Below are 11,093 nucleotides of genomic sequence, written 5' to 3'. Positions count from 1 at the left end.
GCTATACTTTCGCAGTTTGTTTTCATATTGCTTTCGCGTTCTGGTGCTATTGTTTGTGTATCAACTATTTCGGCGCCAAAATCAAAACTCTGTTTACTGGCCATGAGTGTTGTACAATTGGCCGACAAACATGTTTCATGTATTTTCACATCATGCAAATCACGTTTATCAGAATGTGAAGTGCCTATATGAGTTTCCTCGAAACTTTCCATCATTTCCACTTGGTTTATAGAAACCACCTTCTATGATAATAATGCGAAAACCCTTTCTTTATAATGTTGTATAAATGCAAATACAAAACTCTCTCTTTCCCACCTCAGATTGGAGACCAACAAATAACGCGTACTCTCTCGCACTCACTCCTCGCCTTGTTTATCCGTCCTCGTATGTTACGTTTTCGTCGCTGCTTCGTTGGTACACACAAAATTTTCCTTTCGTCTCTTTTGCTGATGTAAAATTTTTCTCCGCCGTTTTTTCACACTTTTCGCTAAGAAAAACCGCGTTTTTCATTTAACATTTTTTTCAATTTTTTTAATATTACTATTTATTCATATATTTATTAGAAATTCTAATATTAATTTTCGTAATTTTTGTTAATTTTTGCGAATATTTAACACGGTAATTGCAGCAAATGATCCTCGCCCAAACACAGACGAAAATATTTTTTGGTGGCTCGTCAATGACGTGAACAAAAATGGCCGTCGTCTGATAGGGTTGCTGTGTGCAATTCTAGTGCTTTCTCCAACTCTCGTTAAAGCGTAGTAGTATCTCGTTCTTTTCAGACCAACTGTAAGCTTCTGAACAATAGTAATTGATTCATAATTTCTTATAGGATAAAATGCCACCAAATATTGAATAAGAAGCAACGTTTTATTAACAATTTTGTAAAAAAGGTAATGGTTGTTATATATTCCAATCAGTTCCTTTTTAGCAGCAATGCAACACTGAGTGGAAAATTTTCGCTCAGGTGCAAAGTAAGGGTTGCCAATAGGCTATTGATTATATTAAATTAATTCGAAATTCATTATTGAAAAAAATTGTTAATATAAATGACCATTAGCAAAAGTACCTTGTAAGAAATAGTACACCACTATTGGGACCGATAAACCGTTATGTATAATATGTAATATTATTAGAATGATACATATATTTTTATATATATACATGGGAAATCTTTTATACTTATTTACTGAAAAGTCTTGCAAATATATAATTTCTAATTCATAATTTTTTATACGTCGCAATATCTCAATAAAATTATTTTTAGTTCTATTTTCAAATTGGAAATAAACAATACATAAAATCCCTATAGGATTTTCGAAAAGTTGACAACACATCAACAAAAGCGAATTGTCAATTTGCTCATCATTGCTGTCGCCGTCGTTAACGAACGTAGAAAGAAGACAGAAAGCTTTCTCAATGCAAAATTTTCTCAACTGTTATTTTGTGTTTGTGTCGACGGAAAATATTGAGGAAAATTGATTTTTTTGCCAAAAATTTAGAAAGTTTCAATTATGGAGAATGTAGAGCTGTACGAAATTCTTGGAGTGAATAAAAATTCAACAGATGCTGAAATTAAAAAGGTAAGCATTTGCAGGACTCGTTGTATGTACGAGACGAAGTTTAGCGAATGAATCAAATTGGCTAGAAAGCAGCGGATGCTTGCCGCAGTTCATTGAGAACGATAATATAAATATTGAATGCAACAGTTTAAAGCCCTTCGATGGCGTAAGCAAAAGTCGGAATTTTACAAACTCCCGTTAGGAACAAGTATAATTTCATTTAGCTTACAGTTGCTTTAGTCATATTCGAGCCGTTCGAATAGAGCGCGCCGCAAAGGGGGAAGACTTTCATAACGCATCGCTGTTTGTCGGTTGTAATTATTTTCTATTTGCGGAGAATAAGTTCCACAAAACAGCTGATCGCTATAGGTTGACTTTGTTTACATTTATTGTGTGCCAATTTTTTTATTGTTATTCTGTAGTAATATTATAAGTAATCAATTATATTAATAAAAAATTTTCAGAATTATCGAAAATTGGCGAAAGAATTTCATCCGGACAAGAATCCAGAAGCTGGTGACAAATTTAAAGAAATATCATTTGCATATGAGATACTTTCTGATCCAGACAAACGTAAAATCTACGATCGCTATGGACTGAAAGGGCTACAAGAAGGCAGTGATGGTTTCGGCGATGCGTCAGAATTTTTCTCCCATTGGTTTCCATTCAGTGGCGGTCATAGTCATAGTAGTGGTGGCGGTGGGGGCAATAGTCGAGCGCGTGCAGCAGCACAAGTCGTTAAAAAACTAGAAGTAACACTTGAAGAATTGTTCAACGGCAATGTCTCAAAGTCTATTGAATACACACGGACTTCCTATTGTGCGGCATGCGATGGTGAAGGTGGACCGAAAACTAATATGGAACAATGTAAAGCGTGCAATGGCACTGGTCGTACTGCAAACTACTCATTTATGGGTGCTTTTGTAAACGCATTTGAGTCCGTAAGTAAAAAATAAGTTAAAAAGTAATACTTATAGTAAAATATTTTTATTTTACATGCACATAGACCTGTCCGTCCTGTTATGGACGTGGCACAACCATACCAGAAGATTGCCGCTGCTCCACTTGTAGCGGCAGTGGCTTAGTGGAAGAAGAGGTAAAGCAAGAAGTGCCTATTGAGAAAGGTGCACCAAATATGTTGAAAGTACTATTCGCATCAGCGGGAAATCAGCCTTTGGTAGGCGAGCGTGGCGATCTTATAGTAGTTTTAGTGCAAGCCGAACATCCCGTTTTCATACGACGACAAAACGATTTATTCCTGCGTGATATACACATAAATGTTACCCAAGCATTATGTGGATTTGTGCATTGCTTCCAACATCTAGATGGACGCTCCATATATATCACAAATAAACCAGGCGATGTTATAAAGCATGCCGAACTAAGGGTGGTCACCGGTGAGGGTATGCCTTTGCGCAATAATCCCTTTGAACGTGGCGATTTATTTGTGGAATTCAACATTGACTTTCCTGATGATAATTTCGCGACTATAGAACAAATGCAATTGCTGGAGACGCTACTACCACCACGCCCACCCTTCACAATGCCGGAAGACGCAGAAGAAGTTGTGATGATGGAAGTGCCACCCTATGGTGAAGGAAGTCATGCTGGTGCACATGGTGGCATGGATGATGACGACGAAGATGGTACACCACATTTCGATAGTGTACAATGTCAAACGGGATAAAGCGCAGAGTGTAACGTAAAACGTAAAGCGCAGCTATATGTATGTGTAGATGTAGTTGAAAATATTGTGACAGTTGTAAAGGCAAATTTTTGGTGCGAATACGAAATTTTGCGCATGCAGTATGCAGTACGATGAAAACGACCATGATGAAAAACCTAACCAATGATAAAAATATAATTGATAATAAGCGCGTAAAAGTAATGTGTATTGCATACGTATGTACGTAGTGTGCTACGTTCAGTTAGTTTTTCTTATAATTTCACTTTCTTCTTTTACGTTACATTGTATGTATGCACTTTTTGGACTTAACATATTTTTGAAACATTCAATTTGAACGTTTTTGTTTCACTTACACATTATCATTTACTTACTGTAATAATATAAACGCGATGTATGTTGTAAACAATACGATTGGCGAGAGAAATGTTATTTTAATTCGGCAGCGTGCTGAGCACTGCTAAACAAATTCTAATTTGTTGACCAAGACTAAATATCTTTAAATTAATAAATATACTAAAATAAATACTAAAAATGTGCACATTCCGCAAGGATTAATGGAATGTAAATATTTAGCGATTTATTGAAATGAAGACATCGCGGAAATTATTTAATGCTTGTGGCAATCAAAAAGGTGACATTTGTAGTTATTTTTTAAACGCATAAGCTAATTTTATTTTTAATTTTTTGTTTTAATTTTTGAAATGCAGCTGTTCGTGTTGCAAGCAAGTAAACTTACGAGAAAATTCTCGGAAAACAGTCAACAGTAGTGTTGCGAGTTTTTGGACATAGCAATAGTTCCACACACTCTATTTTCGTGCAACAACAATCCAAAACCAACAAACACACATTTTCTTTACGTGAAACAACATTTAAAAACACATATTACATAAACACTAACGTGGATTTAGGAGTAAGGTAATTTTTTTACTTCTCTTTTAAATTGTTTGAAGCGACGTTACTATTCGATATTTAGGTAGATAATATCATACTTTTCTGAGTTTTTAAGTATGTTAGGCCTTCATTTGGTATGGAAAATTTATACAGAAACCCACACACATTTCTTATTTACTTTTGCATATCGTGAATTTTCAGTATATGTATGTATATTATTAATTTATAAAAATATACATATAGTATATGTTATAATAATATTGATATGCATATTCTTAAATGAATAAGTATTTACATACTTAGATAGTTGTATAGAGAAATGTAACCCAAACGTCCATTATATTGGCGTAGGCTCATTAGCAGTCAAAAGTGATCAGTATTTGCAATAATTGTTGAAGATTCAACATTCCGTCTGCTTGGCTAAGCGCTACTGCAAATCGATGCTTCTGCCGCCATTGTCAATTCAAACAAATCACGCTTGACTACGCTCGAAAGCTTCAATGAGAGTCGTAGAACAATATATATGTACATATGTATGTATAATGAGCGTTCTATACTGAACGTCGTATATTAAGTTTGTCACAAAATTCGTAACATCCAAAAGACCCTGTAAAACAAATGAGTCAATTCAGCAATATCCGCCTGTTCACCTACCATCTGCCTTGCACTTGACTTTTCCCTTCAATGTACTGCTAGTTTTTTATGATTTCTATTTAAATTTTACAACTTCAACCAAATAAAAAGAAAATATTTCTTTATTATGCTGTAAGTTTACTTTTTGTCTCAAAAGTTGCTATTAATAGCAACTTCTTTGTTATAGAAAATTTCGTCTCTCATGGAATTGTATAGAAGCAATTGCGACGAGAATTGATTCGCACTAAGACTTACCGTTCTAAATGGGGTTAGATCTTCGCATTGTTCTGGTTACTGTAGCATATTAAACTCTTACTAATCAAGAATAGACCCCGACATATCCAATATATGTCCAGTGTGCCACCTTTTTGCAAGCTCTGCTAACCCTACACATCTGACACCCCTCTTCCTTTGGTCCAACCCCATCGAAACAGCACGTTTCCTGGGCCTACCTTTGGATGACGTCGATGACATCTTATATAATCCATACCATCCTAAAGGGGATTAGGTACCCGTTACAATAACAACAACAGCAGAATTGATTCGCACGACGGCCGGTTCAATGTTAACGACCCACATTTATTTCTACCAAAAGTGGTCTTTTGGCGATCTAAACCTTTTTTGATCGATAAGTGGTAGTAGCACTACACCCGACGGGTGCATTGACGGGTTTTCCTTCGTCCAATACCTTGTTTATGGTCTTCAATAATGTAAGCAGTTCTGCTGTCAACGCGGAGGCATCTTGTTTCCGAGGGACTGTCGGAAATGGCGTCGAATTTGTCGAGTTTTGAATATTTGCCTTTGAAAATTTCCCAAAATCTTTGTGAATTATATATCTTTGGAATAATAAAAAGTCTAACTAAAATATTTAATTTTTTATGTGAAACAAAAATTATTGAAAATAAGCCGTTTTTTTGCTTTGCTCGAGGAAACCCATGTAACCTCCTAAAATAGCTGTCTTACTAGCCCTCAAAGCTGTTCTGTGTAAAATGTGTGGGTAAGGATGGATGCGGTAGCAAAAATAGCACCAGCGGAGTTGAAGAAGTGGGCACCCTCTTATTTTATTTTTTCATCTTTCTCTTATAGCCAACATCTAAGCATTCACAAAACACGATCTTCTTCAGAATTTACATCCATTTCAGACTTTCCTGATGACCTGAAACAGGAAGAGGAATGAGCAGCGCATATCCATTACTGAAATATACTCAAGATCAAATTTGAGTCGGACAGGTCCATATTAACTGCGCGAACAAACCGAGTAGGTAAAAATTTGCTTTTTTGATTGATTGCAAGAATGATAGAATACAAGATTACGACAACCGCCATTATGAAACGTCATAGTTGCGTGTTGAGAAGAACAAGAGTGAAAAAAAACTGTCAAATTGCTTGCAAATTGTAAACAGAAAAGTGAACACTTTTGTAAATTCGCGCAAAATATTATTAATTCTTTCGATTTTAATGAAAAGTTTTAGTGAAGCGATTTGAATATTGTTGGGTGAAAAGATTTGAAATCATTTCTGCTAAAGAAATATATCGGCCTATTGATAATAAAATTGTCTATTAAGTTGTGATTCAAATGGAGAAGACGTTTCTTGTGTTGTATATAAATATATACATATATTATAAGTTCAGATGTATCAGATGTATGAAATTATGATAAAAGAATTGTGAAATTAATTAATTAAAGAGGATTTAGTATTAAATATATCATTTATTTTGCAAAATAACACCCTTTTTTTGGCAACTTTTAAATCGGCCAAAAAAACTGAAAAAAAACTCGTTTTCGATCCTTTAATTGCATAATAATTATTACAACAAGGCACTGCATATTTCATTTTAAAAAATTGATATATTTATGCTTAGAAATTTAAATAAATACAACAGTACACTTTCATTTCTTTCTTCATTTGAACAATTTCCACACATGCTACTCTATTTATTGTGGATTTGTGCCTAAAAAACTTACTTTACATATATCTTTTCTCGGAACAATATTCTAAACATTCCACTGAAATTTTTTCCTGCAAAGACGAATAAATTAATATTATTTTGGGAATTTCCAAAAGTGTTTACTTTTTCTGTTACAAATTTGTATGCATTTCTATGCTTGTTCTTCACAACGCACAAGTGTGACGTCACGGAATTGTTGCACAATGTATTTGTTTTTTGTAAGAATTGTCAAGAGCTAAACCGAAAAAAACTAACGGTAAACTAGTGTCGTAATCTTGTATTCTATCATTCTTGGATTGATTGAGATTTTATGTTCGTATAAAGTTTGATCTTCATATGTCAATTAGTGAGCGTTTGGCGACTGTCCGGGTTAAATTTGATCTTGAGCGTATATAAATGCACTTTACCCAGAATGATCTCTGCAGCCTTTAGACATAACAGTAGCTGAGGAAAAGTTATTCTAAGAAAGCGGAAATTTTTGCGACACAATACTATAAGTTGTCCCTCCTCTCCCAGTTCCATGCTGAAAATAGTTTAAGGCCATCGGTATTGCACTTTTGTTTTACTTCATTCATATATTTATACTTAGATTTATGCATTTCGTAAGAATATTTTATAAATATGTATGCAAGTGTGTATAAATCTAATCTCTGCGTTTATAAATATATACATATGTATATATGTATGTATATTTAAAGTACTTATTTAAATGCCGTTCTTGCCGCGCTTATCTCGCTTGCACGGTTAAGTGCCAGCCATTGTCCGCTTTAAGTATTTGCACTAATTATTTACATATTTCTGTATTTGCGTTTATATGTTACATGCACCCATATATATATTTACAGTTAGTGTCAATGGCCTTGAAAAACTTTTCTAATGCACTATTTCTATAAGCGATAAGAAAATGCAAATTGTGAAAAAATAGCCATGCAAATATTATAAGCGCAAGTACATATGTATATGAGTGAGATTAGAATAGCAGGAAAACATAACAGTAAAGAAAACAAAGCCACAACAATAACTCACTGTGAAGTTGAACTGTAAAACAATTAAAGTAATAAAGTTTTTTAAGATACGAGTGGTGGAGGCTAAAAAACGTAATGGGGTCAAAGGGGCGTATGAGCAACATTTTATGAAGCGAGCATAGAAATGATAAATTTATTTAAAAAGTTAAGTTAAATAAGAATTTAGTACTTTTCTTAATTTTAAGATACGCATAGTCGAATCTTATAGAAATGGTCGTAGAATTATTTCGTTATTCTAAAATTGTCATACCGAAGTAAGGAGTAAGGAGTGACCGCAGCTTGCACGCATCCGAACTGTAAATTGCTCTTCTAAATCAAAATAGTAAATATGTCGTTGAAAATAATGTTGCCCCGCTCATACTATATGATCAAATTTGACCCGGACTAGTTCATTTAAAATGCGCATTCAAATTATATCGACCGAATAGTACTTTTTGTCAGATTTGTATAATTTTTTTTTATGTTCCTGTGACGTTTGATCTCCATAGGCTTATTAGTTATATTTGACACCTGTTTGTCAGTTTGTTTCGATGTGAAAACTTTTTCTGGCGATTTTCACCATGGAAACAAAATTGATAATTTGACCAATGGAATTACGACTTTGGAATTGTTGAAAATATTGGAGAATTATTTTTGTGTGTCTACTTTATAACGAACACAAGTATTTGAGTGGACTAAGCATTCAGTGAAGATCCTGCAGTCATCGAAAACTTAACCCGAGACGTCCATCCACGTTAACATCGAAAAAGTTAAGGAAACAGTGCTGGAAGATCCTCGTGTTGGTGTCAGAGATATTGCAGAGGATTCTAACATTTCTTATGGCTCGACTTAACACATCTGGTTAATGTTTTGCGTATAAGGCATGTCATATGCTTGACAATGTAGCTGAGGATCCTGCATTCATCAAAGATATCCTTACTGGTGACGAGGCGTGGGTTTATGTTTATTTATGTTTTGGAAACTGTAACTTCTAAAGCGCTATCAGTAAAGCGCTCTGAACCTACCGCTGGATCCCTGGATGTCTAAGTCTATGAGAACCGAGTTGTTTTCGCCTTGATCTGACAAAAGCGGGACATTCGAGGAAGAAGTCTTGAGATGTTTTTCTAGGACCAGAAGGACCTTGCGACTGCACAGCTGGTGATAGTTGACCAATGCTTGCTGAGCTGGTTTGGAATCCAGCGGTCCAGTTGCGACCCACAAGAAGCTAACATAGTTCCCATCCGTTCCCATTCCGCAGTTAATGAGTTTTAAGTACCTGTCATAGCAAGCTAATAGCTTTACAGTTTCCTGCGATGTCGATGTGGCCAAGCACAAGGAGTATAGACACCCCTTCAAAAATTTTGAGCACAGAGTCCGCGAACTGGATAGCCACCACTCCAAAGGATGATGTGGCCTGGAGCTTTAGATTCACTGCTACTTTTATGGCAGCTACCTCTGATGGAAAGTTCCCGACAGTGCACTCCTCCACCAATCATATATTCATATATTTATATTTACACGTCTTCTTTTTCTAAATTTATTATTTCTTTAATTTTATCTCATTTATGTACTCAATCATTTCATTCTTTCTGATCCTTCTATGTTTTCTTGTTTTCTTTCCCGTTCATTTCATTATTTTCAGGGTGTGGGCAAGAGTGTTAAATAATCATTAAATTTTAAAAAGAATACAACAACAATCATTCGATTTCGAATGTCTACAAATTTGGGCATTAGGCGTTTTTGTTTCGACAAAATGCGTCATTAAGTGCCGCACATAAAATTCAGAAAGCCGAAACAGAAACATAATCGGTAATAAAAAGAAAAAACAAATCATCGAAAGGTTTGAATGTAAGAAGTGTCTTCGTTAATTTAGTGAAGCTATCAAAAAGTGCAGCCGCCTTTTGCTAATGAAGTTGACATTAATGACAAACGCAAGACAAATGCAGCATTAGGCCACACCAAAGTAAGTACAAAACATTTACATACATACATATATACTATATATGTATATACTTTTTTCATATGCAAACATATATCCAAATCATATACATACATATAACAAACATAAGTCAGTAATGCCAATTCTATTTGACTTTGAAAGGAAATACCGAATAATATTGTTCCATGTCATAAATGACTCACAACTTCCATATATGAATACCTCAATATAACGACATGCCCAAAATTTAAAAATCTATTATTTACCTTAAATTTTCGGCGGTTCTTTCTCAGCTCACAAACCTGCGAGGGATTTGTGGGCGTTGCGAAGCCGTTGAAGAAGGGGTACAGTGAACTTTTTCACGAATGCGCCGAAGTGAAGAGGAACAGTAGGTGGTGGAGCCTTCTATCTGGGTCTCTGGGTCAAAGAGCAGTAGATGTACCTCTCCGAAGTCCAAACTCCTTCAGAGAAGGCGCCCAAAACTAGTCAAAAACTGCATGACCTCATTAGCAATAGCTTCAAACTTCTTCCATATTAGACTTGTAGCTAGCGGAATCGCCACAAACTGTAAGATCAATGAGCTTACTAGGGAAGACATCCTTTCCCCATTTCATGCGATTGAAAGCGAATCGATTCTCCGTTCTGTTCTTAGACCTTTCGAATTCACGTGAGCTAAACTAGAACTTTTGCGCCGGCGGGATCCTTTTGGTCTAGAGTGAATCTTAAGAAGTCTTCCGAACTACTAGCTCTTAGCAAAGCCATTTTCGCGCAATTGTATTCGTTCCGACTGAACACTGTCCAAGAGGTTTAAATATCGTATTCTGTCGGACGCTCTTTGCCAAAGCTATATAGAGGCAGACGAGGTGAATTCATCTTGTCACTTCCTCCTCTGTTGACGCTTTTGCCAGACTTACATTTAAATATCACGTTAGATTCACCTTTGGCAAACCTAGCGATGTGACTGGGATTGATATCTATCGCCTTAAAAAAGTTTTAGAGAGCACAAAGACGGAATATCTGCCCAAGTGAGGTCCATCGATTTTGGTTCAACCTGCGACCTAACCTTTATCTCAAACTCCATTTCCGCTAAGTCCAAATATCCTTTAGGACATCGTTAACATGTGTTTGAGGTTAGGTCAAAGGTCGGAAGAGTTCAGAAGAAAAGTTAGACGTCTTTCAAAAAGACGGTTATTTCACGCTCAAAAACCAAATAATCCTTTCGTTTTCTTCGATTTTCTTCAACTGTTTTTTAAGTAAAAACACTGTCAGAAAAATAATATCTTGATGACTTGTTACTTAAGTGATCTCTTAATGCAAAATTATGGTTTCTGTCATGTGACAGCGGCTGCGCTGACATGTAAACACACTAAAACAATTACCGACTTTATTCGGAAGTCACTGAGTGGTGTTCACTTAAGACACCTTTT

The 11,093-nt window shown here is 35.4% G+C and overlaps 2 protein-coding genes across 2 annotated transcripts; one reads left to right on the top strand and one right to left on the bottom strand.

Moving 5' to 3' along the window:
* LOC125776454 (uncharacterized) lies at positions 1-801 on the bottom strand (the record flags this gene model as incomplete). Its single annotated transcript, XM_049448389.1, is given in 2 exon segments — positions 1-242; positions 316-801. A coding segment is annotated over 1 exon segment (215 nt), but the record flags the coding sequence as incomplete, so codon positions are not given.
* A 558-nt stretch (positions 802-1,359) lies between these two features.
* Positions 1,360-3,839, top strand: LOC105223120 (dnaJ homolog subfamily A member 2). The gene is made up of 3 exons (XM_011200748.4): positions 1,360-1,583; positions 2,027-2,503; positions 2,569-3,839. Exons 1-3 carry the CDS (start codon positions 1,515-1,517, stop codon positions 3,247-3,249), a joined length of 1,227 nt encoding a protein of 408 aa, XP_011199050.2. The 5' UTR covers positions 1,360-1,514; the 3' UTR covers positions 3,250-3,839.
* The last annotated feature ends 7,254 nt before the right edge of the window (positions 3,840-11,093 follow it).

The sequence above is a fragment of the Bactrocera dorsalis genome, chromosome 1 (assembly GCF_023373825.1).
Source record: "Bactrocera dorsalis isolate Fly_Bdor chromosome 1, ASM2337382v1, whole genome shotgun sequence".
In the NCBI taxonomy this organism is placed as follows: domain Eukaryota; kingdom Metazoa; phylum Arthropoda; class Insecta; order Diptera; family Tephritidae; genus Bactrocera; species Bactrocera dorsalis.
The sequence above is the reverse complement of the archived record's forward strand: the minus strand, read 5'-3'. Positions and strand labels throughout refer to the sequence as shown.

What these genes read in the sequence shown, in the direction of transcription:
- LOC105223120 (XM_011200748.4), top strand. Translation starts at nt 1,515, where the DNA reads ATGGAGAATGTAGAGCTGTACGAAATTCTTGGAGTGAATAAAAATTCA. An exon ending in CAGATGCTGAAATTAAAAAG is followed by an intron (nt 1,584 to 2,026) that starts GTAAGCATTTGC and finishes AAAAATTTTCAG; the next exon opens with AATTATCGAAAATTGGCGAA. An exon ending in TTGTAAACGCATTTGAGTCC is followed by an intron (nt 2,504 to 2,568) that starts GTAAGTAAAAAA and finishes ACATGCACATAG; the next exon opens with ACCTGTCCGTCCTGTTATGG.